The sequence below is a fragment of the Mustela erminea genome, chromosome 10 (assembly GCF_009829155.1).
Source record: "Mustela erminea isolate mMusErm1 chromosome 10, mMusErm1.Pri, whole genome shotgun sequence".
NCBI classification, from domain to species: domain Eukaryota; kingdom Metazoa; phylum Chordata; class Mammalia; order Carnivora; family Mustelidae; genus Mustela; species Mustela erminea.
The window spans coordinates 55,470,308-55,493,818 of record NC_045623.1 but is presented as its reverse complement, the minus strand read 5'-3'; the positions used below and the strand labels follow the sequence as shown (position 1 = coordinate 55,493,818).

General features: G+C 41.2%; 1 protein-coding gene across 5 annotated transcripts in view; it reads left to right on the top strand.

The window, feature by feature from the left end:
• PDE4B (phosphodiesterase 4B) overlaps positions 1-23,511 on the top strand; it is a 447,018-nt gene that overhangs the window by 404,106 nt on the left and 19,401 nt on the right. For 4 of the 5 annotated variants that reach the window (XM_032302838.1, XM_032302839.1, XM_032302836.1 and 1 more), the window contains one exon: positions 1,865-1,977. In XM_032302838.1, the coding sequence (XP_032158729.1) occupies positions 1,865-1,977 (113 nt within the window). Of the gene's footprint in view, positions 1-1,864; positions 1,978-22,421; positions 23,283-23,511 lie in introns of those variants that run through there. The other variant, XM_032302840.1, reaches the window with a different exon arrangement.

Here is a 23,511-nt window from a genome sequence, read left to right as displayed (position 1 = left end):
GAGAAAGTAGTTGAGGAAAAGCTTCCTGGGAAGAAGTGTTCTCTGGAAGGAACTGGGGGCGGGGCAGTTGGAAGGCGCTACAGAGTAAGCCGTGAGATTCTGCATGTTGAAGCAGCCCAGCAAGACTGAGGAGGGAAGGAGAAGAAGATTATGTGTAAGTCTGGCTTCAGATGAGTTTTACTGAAAACACCTCAATTCTCGTCTGCACATTTTTGAGGAGTGTGAAAAAAAATAGGAAGTCACCTCCAGTGGTTTTGTGGCTTTTTAAGTATGACATACAGGATATTGAATATTAACCCCACATTATCCTGAGGTGTATGCATATTTGAGGGATAAATAAAACATCTGTTCTCAGAAGTGTGCATCTGTGGACAAGCAATCCCAGTCCCCTGGGGTCTCTCTTGTGCTAATTCTCTGTTCTGCTCGAAATGTGAGCGTCACACACAGAAAATGTCAAATAATAATAAAAGGGTATGTGGTCTCCCTTAGATTTCTGTGTGAACATGGGAAATATGTATTCCAAATTTGACAGGAATGTATGCCATCATCTCTGTAATAGAATGCCATACAAGATTTTTAATTTTATTAGTGCCTACTGTGTGTTTGCATTGCAGAAAGCTTGATGGAATGAATAACTGTTGTTCCCCTCAAAATCAGGCACGGATGCAGGAGAGTCTGACTGACTTTTATCACTGTCTGTAGCCTCCTCGTTCATTCATCCAGCATTCATAAAGTTAATTCAGTGTTTATTAACATAGAGTTCTTAAGTCAATAGTCTTTTGAGTATTTAGTTTAGACTCACAAACGTTTGGGTACGGAGTGACATGTTGTGACCATTCAGAAAGAGCTTTATTATCCAGCAACACATTTGATCTTAAAAACAATATTCTTTGAATGGACCACCAAGAAGTATTTCCAGAAAGTCCTGAGTCCCACAACCACAAATCAGAGCCCCCCCCCCCCCCACCCCGGGACTTTCATCCAAGTGAAAATCTGCAGTGTTCACATCAGGCTCCACCTGAAAGTCCGGTTCAGAATTTCCCTGTGACCCTGGCAGTTGCAGAAGAGAAGTTTTAAGCTTTGTTTAGTATAACAAGAGCTGCCTACTGGGGCCAGTAAACGTGTTCTTGTAAAACTCCAGTTTCTCTCAGACCCTCTCCTATCAGGGAAACCTCATCTTGCCTTTCCTTAAAGGAGGGATTCAGAATTGGGGAGGAAGAGCCTACACCTCTCGCTTGCGTGGGTCAGAGCTTGCCGAGTTAAAAGTTCCTCCAACATGTACACATGCCCGGGAATGAATGACTCTGTAGCCTTCCAACGCAACTCGGGGTCCCCCGCCTCTCGCATGTGGTCGACGGTGTGTGTTTCGTTTAGAAGAAAAGCAGAATGAGAAAAGGCTTTCCTCATTTCTCCTCCAGACTGCAAACACTCAGAAATGACATCACGCACCCTAAAGAGCCCCAGGATGACTAAGGCAGCGAGAGCCTGAGAAAACTCACTGCTTCTGCCTTTAGTTTTAGGACGCATGTATGCAGATGAGCTTCTAAGAGATGGTTCCCCGCCTCCTGCCTCAGAGGAAGTTTCTTGGTAGATCGCGGACACCTCATCCCCGCGGGGGGGAGGACGCGGGGGGGGGGGGGCGGGGGGCGGTGGTGAAAACTTGGCACCAGCCGTCCCGGGCAGAGCACCGCGGTGATTTGTTCTCCCGGTGGAGAGCGCTGGAAGGAAGGAGTCGGCGCGCAAATAATGAAGGAGCACGGGGCCACCTTCAGTAGCTCCGGGATCGGCGGCGGCGGCGGGGACTCGGCTATGGACAGCCTGCAGCCGCTGCAGCCTGACTACATGCCTGTGTGTTTGTTTGCAGAAGAATCTTATCAAAAACTAGCGATGGAGACGCTGGAGGAATTGGACTGGTGCTTAGACCAGCTGGAGACCATCCAGACCTACCGCTCTGTCAGTGAGATGGCTTCGAACAAGGTAAGAGATGACAGCGTGTTCCTGAAAGCTCCCCCACTCGCTCCCCTGGGCTCCCCTGGCCTCTGCCTGCGGCCGCGGTGCATCCGAGGACACCGGCGGTCAGAATGAGTTTGCTGAGCTGCCTCGGAAGATTCTGTCCCCAAGTGCCACCCTTGGCGAGTGTCTGGATGCTACGGCAAAAGTTAAAAAGTCCTCCGTGTGCTTGAATTCCCAGAAACCAAACTTCTTTGTTATTGATGTAGTTGGGTGTATGTTTAAGGGGAGAGGGTGCTTATAAAGCTTACTCGTGAACAAATGAAATCCCCCTTTTTTAAAAAAACAATGGTCAGGAAGATAACATCGGAGTGAATTCCTACGGTAAACTGGATAACACTTGACATTGCAATCAGGTGTTAGACATGTTTTTTGGACAAGAAAATAATGTGACCTCCGTATATCAGTGGAGAAATGGTTCGCCCTGAAGTTTTATAAATTCCAAAATTATTCTCAGAAGGACATTCTGGGATTTTCTGACATTTTTTTTGTGATGCTGGCATAACCTAAGATAAAAAAAAGAAAAGAAACAAATATACTTTATCTCCAAAAAAGAAATTTATTTCCTAAAAGTTTGCTGCTTTTCAAAGTAGAATTATTTGAAATTAAGTTCCACCCGTACTGCAAAGAAATAGTTTTGTTTACAATCCCCAGACAAAACTTAGTGTAGAAGAGTTCTAATTATCTATCATTATATCATTTGTTTAATTAACGCCTGGGTTTAGAGTGCTAATTTATGCAGTGAGAGTTGCTGCTTTTGTTTGTGCCCCCCCCCCCGCCGAGAATGTTAATTTTATAAATATATATTATGTGTGTGCATTTATGTATATACTGACTGCTTTGTTTTTAATGGAAAACCTTAACTCTCTACCCTTATAAGTACACATTTTAAGAACCCCCAATCATCCTAGCCTGAGGTATTGTCTTACTGTCCTATGGTTCTGGGGCCGGGAAAAGCTTTTGCTCCACACCTGCCAACATGCCCTTTCCAGCCCCGAGGTTTACTAGGGAATGTGTGTCCCTCTTCTCTTTCTCCTGGGGTTAAAAGTATCACTTTCCTATCAAGGCTTATTGGTTCTTGCTCACAGGATCTGAGCAGAGGGAGCTTTGCGTGCTTAGGAGATCTTGAAGGGGGCTACGGGTGGAGGAACGGACTCCTTTTACTCTTGTTTCTTGGTTAACAAAAGGACAGAAAATGAAATAAGTCTCCCAAATTTTAGTTTAGGTTCAAGTTGGAAAAAAGAAGAAAAGTTTTGAGATTTAACTATTTGCTGACTTTTTTCTGAAGTTCTCAAGTGGAAAACAAAATTCTGGGATTTTCCAGACTGTTGTAAATCTCAACCAACTGCTTCCCCATGAGGAGGGCTTAACTGCGTAACTTCTCCAAACCACGCTAGATTGCAAGTGAAAAGATTTTCACACATGCTTTAGCCTACTTTGGAACATGAACAGATTCTCTATTTACTGCATGTTGTGAGCATTGATACACATTTGAGATGTAGATTCAATATTTAAGGGTAGTTTTTCAGCAGGTTTTGCTATAAAAGACATGCTGAACTTTCTTCTTGAGTTACTAAGATAAAGTAGCCAACTAACTCCAGGAGAGAAAAAGAATTCTCATTGAGAAGCTGCAAATTGTCATTATTTTTCATTTTGAGTGTTGATGCCTTGTAGATTCTGATCCGGTTTCTGTCTGGAGTGCTGAAATTAAACATCATCTGTTTTGCGAATTTGTTTTAAAAACTTCCCATATTCAGTGTAGTGGTCAATAAGGCTCTGAGACCAAGGACTGTGTAAGTCCTGGTGAGAATTCCAATCACTCAAGGCTTCCGCTCCTCCTTTATGGTGTCCTATGCAGGAAGCAATGAAAGTTGAATAGAGCTAACCCTAAAGAGAGAGCTAACCCTTCATGCAGACACAGTTAGCTTAAGGAGAAGGCGTGCACCTACTTTCTGCAGCTACAGTGGAAAGGTTGCAGGGCAAAGCAATTATACAGAGGAGGAATAGGCTCAACTGACAGCTGAAGTCATTTTTATTTGTAAAAGATCTCTTTCTCTTGTTACTTAGCAACCATGTCCCCCCCACCCCAACAAATCCTGATTATCCATATAATTGTTTCAGGTAAAGTTTAATCTATGGCACATATAACATAATACAATAAGAATATTTTTGTGGCCACCAAAAAGAAATTGATCTATATCAGTTTTGGGCAAGGTGGGGGGGACCTAATTACTTGTGGTAAAAATAAAGTCCCACATTTAATTTTGAATGTGGTTGAAATTATTTGAACATTCCATCCAAGTCACTGTTTAAAAATATCATCATCATCATCATCATCACTATGTAGTTGTATCTGATCATCTTTTGCTTCCCCTCACTGAACGAAGGAGCCATGGCAAATCTCTGAGTTATAGATGTGGATGGGAGTGTGAAGATATTCTGTATAGGAAGTATGTGAGAAGCATGGCCTTTGGAGTCAAAAGATCATGGTTCAAATCCTATGTCTATTATTTATTAGCTACTTGACCTTGGCTAACTTACCTAACTGTTCTGAGTCTTAATTTTTTTCATCTGTAAGACAGGGATAAAAGTGGTACCTACCTTACTGAGTCACCGTGAAGATTATATGAGATAATGCATCTGAAACACTCAGCAAGGCACCTGCTGGGTAGTAAAGATTCAATAAATGAAGACTTCTTAATAGCAGCCACTACATCTTTGCAAAAATTATATGCCCTTAGTTTTGATCAGCTAAGGGAGTTACTGAGTTTTTACCTACTCAACAGCGGTGATGGGAAAGCCAGTTCTTTGCATGGGGGATGTTTGGGAATGTGCAAATGGTAGAGAGTTGACCATGCCCAGTGCAGGAAAAACAAGCAGTCTTTCATATTTACCCCGTCTGGGTAGGGTTGTGTGTTTATTGTTTTTCTCAACCCTTTTATATTTTGAAGAAAATTGTGACTCAAAGTTGATAACTGGTTTTCCCAAGTGCATTTCAGAGTCTGAGAGGTAAGGAACTGTTTCTGTGACCTCTAGAAACATGGTCTCCTTCTAGACCCCAATTTCCTTCATTTCTCTTAATGCTGGCCACAGGCCAGATGGAATTACAGGATTATAGAGAAAGATGCAGCCAGCCGGGTTAATATTATAGGTTGTTTTTCCCCAAAGATGAAATAAATTCAGCAGCTTTATGAGGCAATGACATTGTTTTGCAAGATGAAAAGGATGTCAAGTGAACCTTCTGCCAGCAGCCCAAGTTCAGTTAGACGTGTTAGAACTGTTTTAACTGTTTTCTGTAACGACAATTTGGCTTCTTAGACTTGTTCATTAATTTTTGTTTCAACTTTTATCGCCTCCTGAATTAGAAGAATTGTCTTACACTTCAGCCCAAACGCATCAGAGCATGAGTTCCTCGGTGACAAAACAGTCAGATGTTTTTCAAAACAGGATGCTTTGGCTCTGCATTATAAAAAGAGGAACGGAAAGAGAAACAGTATAGCAAGGAAGAAAGCAAATAGCCCCAGCAGGATCCCCAGCCCAACCACGGCATAAACACTGACCTATCTTCCTGACCTTCGCTGTGGCTCAGTTCCTGACCTCGTGTCACCAAAGCCAACCGACGTCATTGGAGGAGGATAGGAGGAATGGCGCAGCTGCTGTGCGGGTGACTAGAATTTCCTGTCTCCTTCCTGACAGACTCCGTCAGAAAAGTACAGAGTTGCAACAACAGTGGCTGAGGAAGGCCCAGCACAAAACAATCCCAGTGAGGCGTAGTTGGGACTGGCAAGGACAGGGAGTTTTACTCAGGAGCAGAGTCTGTCGCCTCAACTTTTCAGGGGAAAGTATCAAAGGGGTCATTTATACCCAGCATGTTGAAGGTTTTTCAAAAGATGAACATGCTGTGGTATTCAGCGAGGAGCTCTGTTCAAGCAGCTTATCACTAGCCTGACTTCCCCCAAAACACTCTCCGGTTCTCCTGTTCTTTCTTGACCAGCTTTGTCCTGGGCTGTTTTTATGTGTAGGACAAAGGTTTTGGTCCCTCTCTCGGTGAAAATGCAAGTTTCATTGTTGAGAAGAGCAGTCCTGCATATTATCAGTAGAGTCTTTAGAATGAAGCCTCAGGACCTAGCCCTTCAGTCCAGGTTTGCTAAGGAAATCTGTAAGATAAGACAGGGAGATAGAAGGTCCTTTTCCTTTGAAGGTATCCTGAAGTCAGCAGCAGATACCATCAAAGGGGAAGTGAGTCCTTCTGGCTACGCAGGTTTATTTTTCCGGTTCTTCAGGTGTGTCTGCACGAGAGTATTGAAAGTAAAGGCAGATAATTGCCTGTGCTCTTGGGTGGAAAGGAATAAACTCATATAGTTCTATCAGCCTGGAGCCCCTCGGGACTCAAGCCGCAGGATACTGGAATGTGACTCTGATAGGCTGTTTGCCCCACACTTGGGCGAGTCATTTTCTTTCTAACTGAATAATCAATAAGTATGGGAAATGTCAGATCCAGCAGAACCAAGAAGGGAATAGATCTTCTTGGTCAACAGGTTCCTCTCAGAGCTATGTCAGGAAGATAATAGGCAGGTGACCAATCACTGGAGGGGATTACTTCTACTTTTGCCCAAAGTTAAAAGATACAAACAGAGCATTCCCACCCTTAGGGCACGAGGGGTCCTTTTCCTGGATCCTTTGCTCTAGGAGAGCCTGGGTTTGTCCACTGGCTGCGCTTTGCTGCAGGAGGTGAGAAGCCAGCAGGGCCCAGGGGCAGCTGTGGTGTCTGCCCAGGACCACGTTGCATCTACTGGGCCCCTGCATTCTCTGCCCAATGGTTCTGAACCCTGTTCCAGGGCCTGTGCAGGTCTCTTTCCTAGAGATGCTGCAGGAACTCACTTGGGCCCAAAGAGTAGCCAAGAAGCAGCAGTTGAGCTTGAAAGAAGTGTGTGGGAGGAGCTTGTACGGGCAGGTGGTGTCAGAAGGGTGTGGGAAGGCGTGTTCTTTGGGGGAAGAAATGGGACAGGGCGCGGTCCTGGAGCTAGGTCCCCTTGCACGGCCATAACCAGGAAATTCAAGAATGTGTACTTCACGTTGACCTTCCCAGCTGCTAGGAAGGGATGTCTGTTGAGGTAGGAAGAGCATTGGAGGTAGCTCGATTTCTGTCTTTATTCACACTTATTTATGTGGCCCTGCACATGTTAGAAATGACCTCGATTCGAGGGAAGAATAGAAGGAAAATCAGTTCTGACAGCCAGCTGGGACACTTGAACATTTTCGATCCAAGTTTTCTCTCTTTTCTCTCAGACTTACATAGAACTGGAGGCATCAAAGGGAAAGGAGCCTAGGTTGAAGCCATGAGTTTGAAGTCTAGCTTTGCCTCCATTTAGGAATATTATTGTAAACAGTTAATTCATTAGGAATCTTTGCCTTTCTTTATCTACAAAACGAAATAGTTGGAGAAGACTGTTTCCATGGGGTCTTGCAGCTCTTGCATTTATGGTTGGGACAGTCAGTGTCGACAGCCAAACTAATTTCACAGCTTTCTGCTATCTGTGCAGACGTGGTGCTGAGCCCCTTTACCTACATTGTCAGTAATACTCTCAGCAACCCTCGGAAATACATACTATTTATTCTTGTCTCCATTTTATAGTAAAGTGAGGTTTAAAGAGTTGAATTACATTGCCTAAGGTGAAGAAGAGAGCGGGATTCACACCCAGGGCCACCTGACTCACCGTCACTGATCCCGGTGGGACAGATAAATATCGAAACAGAAAGGTATTTAGTAACGCTTACAAGGAAATTTTGTCATTTCTGGGAGGTCTTCTTCTTGGAACTCTGGCTATCATTGCTTGTTTAGGTCTGGTTCAGAATCCTGGTCTGCAATGACCATATTCTGGGCCTCCACACCAGCCATTAATAACCTTAAATTCAGTCTCCCTGGCTGGGAAGCAGTGTCTGTTAACAGATAATAAGGAGGAGAATAACCATAGTTACAGAAGATGGCTGTAAAGCACTCATCAAAAAGGTAAATAACAGTGTTAAACGAATCTGCTGCCTCTTGTGGACAGGTTTGCTCAATTCAGGATCTATTTGTTCTCCCCAATTCTCTAACATGGCCTAAGAGAAAACAATGAAGTTTTGTTTAAAAGACAACCAACCCCCAAATCCCCTTTTTATACCCCCTCCCCAACATTTAAAAAAAAATGGGGAGAGGCTATTCTTTTTTTGAAAATTATCATCCAAAAAGTTGGGGCAATTTCATCATATATTACATCCTTTCTAACACATGTCCCAAGACCATGAAACAGAGGAGCAGTGCTTCAGTAGCAATAATTAATACAGGGAGGTTTCCTAGAGGTAAGATATAGACTGTCTGCATTACATTTTGTCTTCCAACAAAGAAGAAAGAGAAGATTAAGCTGTTTTTTTATCTGGCATTATCTCAGTTACTTTCTATGACAAAATAAGTTGTATTATTGAGAGTGTAAAGATTTTATTTATTTATTTGACAGAGAGAGACACAGAGAGAGAGAGAGGGAACACAAGCAGGGGGAGCAGGAGAGGGAGAAGCAGGCTTCCAGCCAAGCACGGAGCCCAGTACAGGGCTCTTGTGTAATCGAGTGTTCTAAGTTCTGCTCTTTGAAAATTTAACAAATCAAAGATTTTGAAAGTTTAGTGCTTTTTAGTAACTTTGATTTTCAATCTCCTTTGGTTAATTTAAATACTTCTTCATTGATATTTACAGAACTATTTCCTTCATTGAGGTCTAATCCATTCACCAGCCCTCCCCCCACACATCTTTTTGCTAGTTTCACTTGAAAACTAGCAAAAAAAACTGATTAAATCTCTACAAATGAAATAGAAGTGAAGTCAGGGCACATTACCTTTGATTGCTGCACCCCTGGCTAGCTGGTAAGACAAGATTATATTATCAAAATCTGATAAATAAGTCATTTTAAGGGGAGCCTTTCTGTCCCTATGGGGGGGGGGGAAATCAGACAACTATGTTTGGAGTATCAAATATAAATCCAGAATGCTAGTTGTAAAAAATGGAATTACAGTGATTTAATGGAATAAACGTCTGTTTCACATTTTTTTCCTACTTCTTTCTTGCCTTTAATTTTTTTTTTCGAATGCGTCCTCATCTAAAAGTCTTCCCAAATTGGTACCATTGTTCTCTATGAAAGAAGAGCCAAGGATGGACCCTAGTCTTGGGCTGATCTTCCCACAGTTTGCCTTCTGCGTAAAAGTATGCTCAGCAAGTGGAGAGACATCAGCTTTCTGGAAGCCAGGACTCACCAAACCGAAGCTGCGAGGGCAGACTTGTGCCACAGTCAATAGATTTCACACTCTGGAAGGCTCTGTGCCAACAGTGGATGTGCGTCCCAGCACATCCTCCACTTTAGCATTTTTCAGGGACCTGCCAGCCCTCTCTGTCTTGCCCAATTGTACGTGATGTTTCCCTCCACTGGTGCCAAACTGTTTAGTCTCCTGGATATTTTACTGTAACTTCCTTTGTTTGATTTACTTTAAAGTAGCCAAGTGTTTCCACAAAGAAAGGGCTGTTAAGTTATTTAGAAATGAAGAAGACAGTAAAACTTCTGTTTCTTTTGTTTCTGTTTTGGGAAGTGCCTGATAATCTTCTTCTCTTTAAGAAGTTCCTGATGGTCTTTTTCTTTTTATGGAGCTGCGTTTTAAAGGCTATAAATCATGGATTTCTGCTCATCAGTCCTGTGTTTCTTTCTGATTATTACTTGCAGTTTAGAAATGTACCACCTTTGAAACCTAAAGCCTTCAGAAATTGAAGTTCAGCGAATTTATTGAAAATAAGTTTCATCTTCGCAGCTCAGTTTCACTTATATTTTTTAGCTGTTCAAAGTACGGCAGTCTTAAAAATGTTCTTAAAAACTTTAAATGGCCAAGTTCCTTTTACTGTTAGCAGCATAGTGTACGAGGTTATAACCTTCAGCAGTTGTGCAACTGAAATTTGAGTACAGATATCGGTCATAAAAATGATTAAACCAATTTAAGAAGGTATAGATATATGACAAGAGTTTTTATCATTTGCTATCTGAAAAGGTAAATTTTAGTTACGTACTTTGGAAAAGAAAACAGTAAAAAGAGAAGTTGTTATTAAATAAAAATACCTTTCCAACTCAACCATATAGGCTATGAGCTAAAGCTAATCAGACAGGGCAAAGTGAAATGGTCATTTGGCGACTATGTAATGTCTTTGGTCAGTACGGATGGTGAAAGGTGATAAACCAAGCCAGAAAAAGATCAAAATATATTTTTTCCAGTTATAGTCTCCCATGGCTGCCTTAAACAAAATCCTAGAACTTTAAACCCAATAGGGAACCTTAGATATCATTGATTTGAAGTCCTTGTATTTTATAGATGAGGATGATAGAAACTGAGGATTAAATATTTAATGTGCTCTGAAGATCGTTGTAAAATATAAAACACAATCTAAATAAAATATAATTTCATTATGATATGACTTCTGCAGAGTCACAGGGTTAATTAGCAGAAGATTAAGGTAGTGAAATACTGGTCCGATTACAAATCCACTTTGCTGTTCATCTTCAGCAAAAGGCTGATTATACTTAAAGACATGGGATGGTCCCACTATCAGTTGCATTGATTTTAACCTTCTCATTGTCCTCATTACCTTTCTTGAGTGAAAGCTATCCACGTCCTAATGACTTCAAGTAAAGAGAACTAATTTAGTATTCCTGAAAACTGTGTGCTCAAAATCTGGAAGGAAATAGTTGGAATGAGTTACTTTAAATGCCTTTGGCATTGCTTTTTTTTTTTTTTTTCACATTTTGCTGTTTTAATTTCTGAATTAAAATATATGTATATATCATCAAAATATACTATGTATGCATACTATCAGAAAAGAAAATCTCATTTTGCAAAGGCAGCCAGGATTAACATTTTTATCTTCACATAATCGAAATGATACTAAGTTTTAGTAGCTCCTACTGGCCAAACTATGGACTTCCAACTTCTTCTCTTTCCTTGATGTCAGAAAATCTATTGAAACCTGGCTTTAAAAAAAAAAAAAAGAAAGTAAGAAAACCTGGCTTAAGAATATAAGTAAGAGTTTTATGATAATTTGAGAATGAAGAAATATAGACCTTTACTTCTCTCTTGGCATTCCATTGCCCTAAAGACTTCCCTTTGACTCAAATGCACCATCGAGCCCATACTATGAACCTACTCCTAGTGCCAGGTTTCTTGGCTTTCTTTTTTTGAAACCTTGACTTAGGTACTCTGACTTTGACCAGATTTCCATAAACCATTCTCTTACCTAGCTTACTGGTTAGTATCATAACTAGTATTTTAGTTCTCTGAGGTTTTATGTAAGTCTATTCCAGATTGTAAGCTCTTGAGGCCTGCAATGGTGTCTTGACTTTTTTGAGACTCTGTGTAAGCTCAGTGGTAGGACTAAAAAGTCTCAAAGAGTCATAGCTTTATTTCTGTGTAAGGCTCAGGAGAAAAGCGAAAAACAGGTGAAGGCTTTTGTCAGTTGGTGGTGGTTGATTTGGGCTTTATCTTATTCAAAAAATTTCTCTGAAATTCTTCTTGATTGGGTGATTTAAGAAATGTGTTGACCTGAGGGCTTTGGATGGATTCTAGGTCAGGTAATGACCTCGCTGCTGGGCACAGCATGATATTAAAGATGGAAATATTTTTTAGTATTTTCAAAAATTTCATGGAACATGCTTAGACTATCCAGTGTTAATATGAATTTTTGGTATGCTCTTGCACACCCATTTGACTGTGAGAAGCTAGGGACTCTGACAGATCACTAATGAAAGGTCTCCCAACACATGCTCTAGGTGTCCTGCTCATTGCTCAGACACATATGTAGCCAGCCGGATGCTACCCATCTACCCAGCTAAGAGGGCACAGTGTGTTCTCCCTGCCTCAGCCCCTTATCTGTTTGATTGCTATTGCCAGTTCCATTCTGTAACCAAGTCAGAATGATTTAAATATATCTGCATTTACTTGACCAAGTCCAGTAACTCATTTATGTTGGGGACAGGGTGAGCGGTCACTGAATTTTTCCCTGCTGTATTTTAACACACTCAGGATCTAGTTGCATGAAATTTATTTGCATCTTTCTTACCCATTGCACAGAAGGTTCCCTGAAATCTCATCAGGTTTTACCAGTATGATTTTTAAAATATTTTTAAATCAATATAATTTAATCTCAAAAAAATTATCTAATGTTGATTACACTAATTAAAAATACTCTTTTGTTAATACTCTCCTCCTTTATGTTCACAGGATAAGGTCATTGTCTAATGCCGCATTGTAGATGGGGCATAGAGCAGTTTTCAAACTAAGAAAGGCCATACTTTGCTTTTCAAGAAACAACCTTAATGGCCCTTAGTAAATCCTAAAATAAGAGAGTTTTGCAAAAAATAAATAAAAACATGAATCTCTGGACAGGAATGGTCTTTCTTTAAAGCAAGAGAATATGTTGGGTTAAAACAAGTAAAATATGAGCCCTTTTTCATAAAGGTAAGAAAAGAGGAGCAAATATTAGTGAGGAAGAATTCAGGAAAGATTTTTCTGTCTTGAGCTCTGCTTTTCAAATCTAGCCCTGTGATCCAGGACTGTATTTCCCAGAGAACTCTGATTCTGCCCAAGGGAATATTAGTTGTAGAGCGATGTGGGGATTTTTAAGGCCCCTTTCTTCACTTTAAAGCTTATTTGCTCTCGAAGTTCCCTATGGTCCTGGGATAGAGCATTAAATAAAGGGCCACTTTCTCTAAATGCGTTGCTGTTTGTTATTTTTGTGTTGCCAGATCCAAGGTAGCAAGGTAAGGAAACATACCTGAAGAGGGCTTTCCTGCTTACACAGAGCTCTCCCTGTGTGATCTCATTCTGATGCTTACGAGGAGGAAGGCATTACTATATCCCCCTTTTCCGTGTGAAACAGGATGCAAGAGACATCACTGATTTGTCCAAGCCTTTCAGCTACTCACTGCTGATGCCCTAGAATGAAATCTTGTTCTTTTTTGCCCCAAAGTCAATTGATTTAAAAATAAAAGTTAAAGGAAATCCACAAGGTAATTTGTTATATTCTTATACAACTTGGTAACAAAACACGTAATCATAGACTTTGAAAACTAGAGCTCAATCCAGGTCCCTTCTTATTTTTCAGGCCTCAGTTCTGATGTTACCTCTTTGGAGAGAACTTCTCTAATTATCCTAACCCAGTACCTTGTGGGTTTTTACAATTGGCTGTCACAAATTCATGATCTTGATTTTTCTGTCATGAAACTTGGTTTTTACTCATCTCTTCCGTTTAGACTATGAGGTTATTGGGAACATGAACTCGTTTGCTAGAGTAGTCCCAGAATTTCAAATAACTCTAGACACGTGGTAGACATTCAGATAAATATCCCTTGCATGAGTCTCAGAAATGGAATCTAATTTGTCCAGAAGCAACGACGTTGTTAACAGCAAATCCATTAGAACCCAGGAATCCTGTTTCTGTTGTACTACTACACCGGTGCCCTGTGCAGGTGCTTGCCACGCCCAATTCATTTTTCTCATTGTTCAGTTGAGTGAGAAACTCCCATCTGGTGTACAATGACTCTTCAAACTACCCTCAGAAAGTGCAAAAGCTTGCTCCTGAACCTTCTTCCAAATTCAGGGTCTGGTAATAGAGAACAAAATCATCAGGATCAAATGCTCTTTTCTTGTGAATAGCAATGTGAAGCACATTGGAGCTGTTGTTTGGTTCAGCATTGGAGCATTTGGTTAACCTTTCTCTTGGAAAGTCTGCATCCTGTGACCAAGGATCTGAGCCCTTTGGAGCTTGGCGATGCACACTCAGCTGGGAACATGTTTATGAACACGTGTTGTGTCTGAAACCCAGCCACTTTACATATCTGTTGTGTCTGGAGTGTAGCCATTTAGTCATTCTGTCATTGTCTGGCTGTATTTTTCGTTCCTGACATGTTGCTGATACTCCTCTCACTGCTCTCCCAGGCACATATTCAATTAATTCGGATGTGTTACTGGACTGACCTCAACCGTGGCAGTCTAAGCAAGATGAATATTGGGTGCACTTATCCTTATTTCAGGCAACTGGTGGCCATTCGTGGCTTTTGTTCATACACAAAGAGTTCTAAAGTCTCTTTATTTGAGGAATTTGGCTAAGTCATGGAATCATGAATGGACAGAGTTAGCAACAGCGAGACGTCTCAGAATAGGCTTTTTTTTTTTTTTTTTTTTTAATGATACAGTTCTAACCCCAGGCCATTTTGAGTTATGGTTTCATTGGATGGGCTTCATTTACGTTTCTGGCCATTCTGGTTTACACTCCTTAGACTGGTGAATAATCTAAATGTCAACCAGAGAGCCAGAACTTCTATGAGTAACTCGTGTGTCATGTAATCAAAATGACATAGAGTTGTGTCACACCTACGGTAGCATATTGTGGGAATTCTGTAGTTAGAATTCTACCAGCTAGTGTCAACAAGATGAGTTTGGATATCATTGAGCCAGCTGAAAGCTCCACCCAAAAGCAAACCCACGTGAAGACCCTACGATAAGCTCAAATTCTTTCAAAATTCAGAGACAAAACTGGGACTCCTGGGTGGCTCAGTTGGTTGAGCATCTGACCCTTGATTTCGGCTCAGGTCATAATCTCAAGGTCATAATCTCAGGGTCATGAGATCGAGCCCTGCGACGACTCCACACTGAGCATGGAACCTGCTTGAGATTCTCTCTCTCTCCCTCTTCTCCTCCCCGCCTCTTAAATTAAATCAAATTAAATTCAGAGACAAAACTGAGAAATAAAGCATCAAGTGTAAATCCTGTGAGATAAAGGACAAATGCTACACTTTGCCAGTCATACATATATTATTTCTAACCCATTTTAAAGTCTTAAAGTTGGAAAAACTTAGTCTCTGAGAGACTCAGTGACTTGCCAAGTTTCTCAGACTTGAATTTTATTGGCAGACTCAGCTGGATGCTCACCTGACCCGATGGCATGTTAGTATGATGTTGAGTTTGCTGTTAGAGTCCCCTTTATGCTGTTGGAACTGTCTGGGAAGGCCAACTATAACCAGAACCCCCTCTACTTCATGTGTGACCTATACTTCCAGCTCTGATACTACCTTTATTAGCCTTCCATGAACCAACAAACTATACATCTTGGGGTTCAGTGTTGTGCAGAGCATTCATCCATCTATTTTAAATTATGGTAGCTAATAAGAAAGTGAAATGCAGAGCACCCGGATGGCTCAGTCAGTTAAGCGTCTGCCTTCGGCTCAGATCAGGTGCTAGGATCGAGTCCTGCATCGGGTTCTCTGCTCAGTGGGTAGTCTGCTTCTCCCTCTGTCTTCCTCCCTCTGCTCATGCTCATGCTCTATTTCTCTCTCAAAAAATAAATAAAATCTTAAAAAAAAGAAAATGAAATGCACAATAGAATTTTTTATAGAATAAAATTAGATGAGACCATTGTTTTCATCCTTTATAGTTTAAAAATACATTCTACCCTCCACCACGTGGCAGATTCTTCTCAATTTGCAAGTGCATAGTCCAGTGTAGGGATTACCAAAATGCCAGAGCAGATCACTTACATGTTTTCAGGGAATAAAATGCTAAGTCTATGTAGCCCATAGGTTTCCTTTATTCATTAGATGGTCCCTAGAGTTGATCTTACAAATTTCCAGTGCTGGGAAACTGTGAAAACAGAAGTAATGATTCCCCTGGCAGGCTTTGAAGCATCACATTGTCTCTTATCTCAAAGGGGATGTGAACATAACATAGTTAATAGAAATCAATATAATTAATATTAAACACAATACATGTCACATGATGTATTTAAAAGGGTAGAATATTGTTCTCAAAAACAAGCTATGGTAGGTATTTGTGGCTGCAAAAATATTGAGGATTCTATTAAGGTAATACTTAGTGCAGAATTTTAAACAAACCAGGAGACATTATAAACTAAAATTGGAAATCAGTTCGTAAAGAGAGTCAAGACTAATAGTTATGGGATTATGAAAAGAAAGCATCTGTTTGGGGGCTCAACCTGATTGGGGGTTCTGCATCAATGACTTTCAAGTCAGATGTGAAGGTCTTGAGGCATAGATCTTGTTTTCTGCTGGTCAGTAGAGGACGCTACTGGATGGGTATGGGTCTAGTCCATGGTAAGATTTCTAATTTAAAAAATATAGTAAGTTGGCGATTCACTGACCTGTACCCCTGGGGCTAATAATACATTATATGTTAATAAAAAAATAAAAAATTCTAAAAAAAAATAGTAACTTGTAGGACTTCTGGCCATGAAATGGTTCGACAGAAACCTTAGTCATCTGCTTTGGAATCACATTAACACCCATGGCCTTAGAACTGGCTTTAGAAGCTTGAGGTTAAATATTAGCCATTATGCACAGAAAAAGGATAGATGGCTTAAATGCAGAAACAAAAGGGTAACTAAATAGTGTACCTTGATTCCTTGCTTTTTGTCACTGGCTGCAATGATTTATGATATCTGCTGTAGAAAGGCCTTTGCTATCTTTGTCAGGCCAGCACCCCAGATTTGCCAAATTATCTCTCATTTTTTAGGGGAGGGGATGCTATTTCTATTAACAGCCAGATAAAAGAAGTGGCTCAACTACATAAAATGAAACTGTGAAGCTCTAGTAACAGAGACAGTGGTGGTGTGTTTCTCACCAGAAGGAAAGACCTCTGTCAAAAGGAACAAGTTTGAAAATTTTCAATTATTTTAAAATACACAATACCTCTAAACCTAACAAGATATGAGTATATGATTTTTAAATCCAGTCTCTTTATGGGATATTTGGGACATGAACTATCTAAAACACACTTAATACTAACAAAAAATTACTGTTTACCTAAAATTTCAACACGTCTTTGGGTATAAATAAAGTGTCTTTTGTCTATTTAATTATATCATTGCAACAACTTTTGGAATTAAGGGAATGTTAAGTCATGGGAAGTTTTTCTAAACATTTCTAAGGGAATTAGTTTGGGTGTAGGAGAGGTCCATTTCTGAGTGTCCCAATACTCTGTGCCATATCTCCTCTTGAAAAGTTTCAGAAATTCTAAGAAAAATGGACAGCAGCAAAGAGGATAAATAAATAGGTAGAAAGAAACACCTACTAATTTTGAGGGCTGTTTAAGACCTACTGTCAAGTTGTAGAGTGTTGTATTTAAATTCTTTTGAGGGTCTTTTGTTTTGTTTTGCTTTGCTTTGCTTTTTGTTTTTCAGTTCTGTGTAGAAAACACTAATGGGTCTGTCCCTCTTTGGACTTTTAAAATGTCACGCAGATCTTGTCCTTTAAGCAGCAAATGGAGTTTATTCAATTTTAGCTTCATCATAAATGCCAATGTTTTGTCGCAGAATATGCCAGAGATGTTTGTGCTTCTTTTTCAATCTTTATTTGTTGTGGATTACTACATCTCTGGACAGTTAAGAAGAGAATCACTCAATTCTGGTGTGCTTAGATGAATTTCGTTCTGATGTGGCACATGGACAGTTAGAATGACCTCACTTTATTCCCTCGTGTACCAGCGGTGTGCTCCAGATACTCACACACCAGGGCTTGTTTTCTGGTATGGCCCATCATGGGACTATGGTTTCTAGTGGAGAGATGTTAGTGGACAACTAGTGGCATATTCTTCCATCCCAAATCCTGTTACCAACTCACTCAATTCAACTTAATTTCCCTCTCAAATATGCTAAACAGTGACATGGAGTTTCAAACAGATGATAGATAGGGAAAGAGCAAAAGGAGACAAGAGACGGAACACTCGCTGCCAGATGATCTGAAATGTTAAGAATTGTGGAAATTGTCAGTTTGATAAAGGGTTCTAGAGAAAATACAGTAAACCCCTGTTTTTTTTGTTTACATCAGATTTTGCAAAAAAAAAAAAAAAAAAAAAAAGGGTAGGTACTTAGCAATTAGAGTTCTTCACTTCTTTGTGTCTTCTTTCCATGGGAAAAAAAGGGTATGAAGAAGCAGTGCTTTGGAATCAGAAAGAATCTTTGAAATTAGCCGTTTTATAACAAAAGAAGCCATGCCCATCGTTAAAAACAACCCGAGCCCCCAGAAGTCAGTTTGTCTTAACCCAAGATCACACGGGGAGTTTGTGCCAGAACTGAGACAGAGACCAGCCCTCCTGACGTGTGGGTTGCCCTGAGCTGTTGTGACTCCCGCTACCACCGCTAGCATTCTGAGGAGGAATTTTCAGCCCCTTTGCTTTCCCGATGCCCAGGAATTCTGATTAAGTTGTGACTAACAAAGTGTAAAATATGAGTCAAAATGCAGTCCCTAATAAAGTCATTGTGACTTTAATGACTTGGGCAGTGGTTTCATACTGCAAAAACAGGAAGGTCCCACACAATAAGGCGCCTGTCTCACAGATGGGCTCCTGCGTAGACGGCCACCCACAGGGGTAACTGCTGGAGCGGTCTTCCTCTCGTTGGCTCTTTTTTTTTTTTCCTTTCTTTTTTTTTTCTCCACACAGTTTTTACCTTCTGACTTCAGCGTGAGGTTACCAATGCGAGGAAGGTGCCTGTTTGTCTAGTTTTTGATCGGCTGAAGATAGAGTGGGTCACTAAAGGCTCTCTCCTTGGTGACATCCAGGTCACCCCCTCACAATCCAAAATGAGTCTTAAAAGTAGCTCTTCTATGTGCCTGATACTAGCCCCTCATATGATTACTCTTCTAAATTGTTTTATTCTTAGAAATGTAAAACCCCCAAGTTTTAGAACTGGGACGAATCTCTGAGATCCTTCTGCTCCTCGCCTCCTGTGTAGTTAGTGTAGCTAAGACCTCCTTACCAAGAGAGCTCCTAGGTTGCTTGTGGGTCTTTGCACAAAGCTCAAACCGGTCCTCTCATGAGAAATCTAGAAAAACGATAGAGTGGTTTCATCGTTTCACACACACATACACACAAACTGGCTAGGAAGACAATAATCTCTGTATGTAGCATTGAAGGTAAAGAAAAATTGAGGCCATAAAACAAAACGTTCATATCATAATTGAATTTCACATTTGCTACTATATATTTTAAATAACTTCCCACTATTAAAGGTAGCCTATCCAAAAACATTCCCGTGTGATTTGATAGAGCAGATATATTCGAGGCAAGCAAGATTAAAGCATTTATAGAGAATGATATCTTTTTCCATTTTCAAAAAAGAACGACAATTTCTAACAGTGTTCGCGTATCCAGTGGCAGGCGTAAGCTTAAGGAAGCATTGGAGGAATTTGTGTTACTAAGGGTCCATTCACAAACTTTGCTGTCTGTGCTCAAAAGGGGCTTTGGCCATTTCCTCTAGGGACATTATTTCTAGGTAGGCTCTAACAGGGTTTTCTTGTGAAGGCAGATTCTTAACAGAAAAATCGGATCCGTGTACGTTAGGTAGTAAAGACGCATTTATCTTTGAAATAGTGTGCTCCTGTTTGTGGATTTCCCTGCTGCATTTGATAAAATAAATAACGTCCATTCCCTTTCAACCCTGTAAGTGCTTGGGACACAGTTTCGCTCAGGAACTCTTCTACCTTCCTATCCAGACTGGACACCCAACCTGATAAGTAGACAGGGAGACTGCAAGAGTCTTAGAACATCAAACTCTGAAGGCATTAGAAATGCTTCCCCCCCACCCCCATTGTTGGGGACTTATTCTTGCCTACTGAAGCGTTTCCAATTTGGGTTATTTTTCTCAGTAGTTTTGAGAGAACTTTGCTTTCTGGGAAATATCGTCGCTTGTTAGTGTTGTGTCCAGTCTATAGGAGATGCAATGGAACTTGTCCTAGAATCATGACAGGCTCAGGTTGGAAGGCCTAGAACCGAAAACCATGCATCATTTTCATTTCAATATGAGAGGTGAAGTGACTTCACAGGACTATTGGTCAGAGCTGACAGTTGACAGTCAGGATTTGTCTACTGCGTTGTGGCTGTCTCTGGCTCAACAGAAACACTCTCATATGGGGGTCTGACCCTGAAAACCCAACTAAGCCAAGCCAGATTGTCCAACTGTCTCCTCAGCCTTAACCTCAAACACAGTTCCCATCTGTTCTACCCCTTGGTCTGTTACATCGCACGGTCAGCGCTAACCAGCCTGATTGTCCTCTACGTTTGCTAGAATGGAAAACATGCTCCCGTCTGCTACCTTCCGTGGTTTATACAGAGCCCAACACAAGTGGGCCCTTCATGAATCCTTTTTGATGAGAGCCTTGATGGCCTTAGCCAGTGTGGTTGGGCCCTCCCTCATGGAGGAGTGAAACCAATAGTTGTTGCTAAGCAGCATTTTAGGATTGGGTCAGTTTCTGACCCTGAATGACCTCCATAGGTGTATTTCATCACGTTATGTGCTTTAGGATTACCTTAGGATGACTTGACTTTTTGGTGGCATTGCCATGCCCGTAGCAAAAGACTCATGGGAGAGCAATTTAGCTGTGAGAGGGAAGGAGGAGATAGTATTCATCTGTCATTAGTTACACGGCTTACTCCTTCTATAATCAATGCAGGAAAAGTGAGGAGTTTGGCTCCTTCTCAGCCCTGTAGCTGAGAGCCATTTCCCCGGCTCCCATGTTGGGACTGAGTAACAGTGTATCTCAAGGGTTTTTGTGGCCGTGGGAGGTCATAGAAAGAAAGGAAGGAGAAAAGTCTTTCCCTTCCTTGTCTTTTATTATTGAATTTCTCCCTGCTTCTATACAGAGCTAGTAAAGAACTGGCCCCACTCTCTCCAGATGGTTAACTGTTGGGGTCAAGGAACATGCCCCAATGTATCTGACTATTCCTACTAGGGTGAAAGCTAATTAAAAGGGTGTTTTTTAGTTTAGTTTTGTTTTTTGTTTTTATTTGTTTTCTTGGGTTTTTTTGTTTGTTTTTCACTTCTCTATCTTTAATGCTTTTCCTGGCATATTTTAGATATTCAAAATGTATTTATCAAATACATGATAAAATGGTTTTATTAGAACTAGTACTAACCTGATTGACTCCAAAATCTTCCTAAATATTTTAGCAACCGAAGGAACCAAATGAGGATGGAGTGTTTGAATGTTACCTGCGGTTAAGTCTTATGCAGAGAGATAGTTTAAGAAATTATCTGTCTCTGCTTTTTTCCAAGACATTTTAGCAGCACTCCAAGTATAGTCTCCCTCTTTTCCAAAATTTAGCTGATCAGTCAGAGCATACAAACCTGTCTTTTCTGGCTTCCAAGTCTTGAGCATAGGGGCCTGACTTTTGAGAAGTAAAAATGAGAGGCCACTATGACCAAGCAGGTTTGTCTTGAAAAATAAATAATTTGGAACTTACACGATTCACCTGGAGTTCAAAGCTGCCTAGAGGTTCCATCAGTAAAACACAACAGCCGAGACAATTGATCCGGACATCCCTGGCGACTGCTAACTACATATTGTATCACGGGAAAACACACATACGCAAGCAGGGTTCCCCCAGAACCTCTCGGAGAACAATGCATAGTGCAGTGAGCCAGCAGGCAACAATACTAAGTTGCGTTGCCTTCAGCTAGAAAGGCCCTGGTCTCCTGGGCACAGGCAGTGGTATGACGGGGGCCTGGATGCTTGAAGTGAAGTCATTGTTGGTGCAGGATGCTCATTTGAAAGGAGAAAGCCTCACAGGAAAGAGAGCCAATTGCATGTGGGGGCTGTTGCCATGGTGCTTTGCTCTTGCTTTAGCAGGCTGTTCTTGAACTTCGGAGAGTCCAAGGGTGGGGTAGCGGAGAGGAGGGAGAAGGAGGGGAGTGGGATGGGCTTGGGAAGCTCGCTGCGGTGGGACTCTCCTCTTGGCCTTCCCTCCAGCCCGTGCTGTCTAAGGCTGACGAGGAAAGGGGGGGTGGAGGGAGGAGGGCAGGAGAGGGGAGAGCGAGCTCGAGTCTACAGGAAGGGAAGGACTCTCTCAACATGGCCTAGATTGCTAAAATGAAATAAAATTTAGTGTAACTCCTAAATATTGCTAACAAGAATTAAACGATGTTTAATACTCAAATACCAAAAGTGTAGTCCTTCATAACCCAAGTAATTCACCCTTCATGCAGCAAAGGATAGCTTATGTTTCCCAGCACGTTCCGGATCCTGGATGTAAAGGTCTAAGGGGTTTGATTCATTTGTCGAATGCAATCTAGTATGCATATTAATGAGCTGATGGAATGGAGAAGACGGCATTCTGCAGATGAAGTGCTTTAAAAAAAAAAAGATTTTATTTATTTATTTGACAGAGAGACAGCGAGAGCAGGGGGAGTGGGAGAGGGAGGAACAGGCTTCCGCCAGAGCCGGGAGCCCTATAGAGGGCTCGATCCCAGGACCCCGGGATCATGACCCGAGTCCAAGGCAGATGCTTAACGACTGAGCCACCCAGGCACCCCACAAATGAAGTAGTTTTTAAGTGAAATAAGTTCATTCTGTTCCCACTTGTTTCATTGTAAAGGGTGGCTGAAGGCACTGTCACACACCATCAGTGTGCAAAAACTCCTCCCAAAAGCTAGCTTAAAAAAAAAAAAAATCTTTGTATTCTGAAAGCCTAGTATGAAGACAGGCACAGTTCTTACCTGTTCTCAGTTTTTTTTTTTTTTAAACGTTGAGAAAGTAAATGACTCAAATGCACCATCACTCTGAAACCATTAGCGTGACTGTGTGGAGGACGGTCTGTGCAGTGGAGAGAGGGTTAAGAACACCTAGTCGAAATGGGGGAGGGTACTGACTTCAGATTTACTTAAATATTCATGGGGCTTCCTCCATTTTAATCTTCTCCTTTTTAAAAGATGGCTGTGTTTCCCAGTCTGGCAACCCCTCAGGAAAGAAGAATCGCTCCTTCCTTGCAGAGTTCAGCTGAGCAGGACTAATCTAGAGTGGAAACCCCTTCGGCCACCAGGACTATTCATAATTCATAAGTGCTGCAAACCAGCCAGCTGAATACATTTAGACAGACTCTCGTTCCTTCGTGCAATTCCTGATTGCATGACTCTCTCTGCCAGGAAAGAAGCAGGGAGCATAAGCTTCTTGTAAGAATGGAGTGCGAAGATGGGCTTTGTTTGGATTAGGAAATGCCCTAAATTTTGGAGACTCTGTCTTTTATAAGTTTTGATGATTTTACCACTGAATCTGCTCGGCTTTCCCGGCTTTCCCAGTCCTTTTCGGGGTTGTTCTCTCAGAACAGTGAATTCTTTCAAAGGGATTTGTGGATTGTGGCAAGGAGAGCATTCCAAAATGCCTGAGGCAAACTATTTGTTATCTGTATCTTGGGGTTACATCAAGGTGGGTTCATTTGATTCTGTTATGTGTCTTTGATAGAATGTGAAACATTTACATCTGTATGCTTTCTGTGAAGTAGAAAAACATCTGTAACGATTTAATTTGTGTTGTCCCTTAGCCCGCGGAGGCTGCTTATTGTATAATAAGGGGATGTTATATTACATCGTATTCGAGTAGACTGTGTTGTATTTTAACCCGATTCTTTCTCTGCAGCTTGATTTTTAAAGGATGC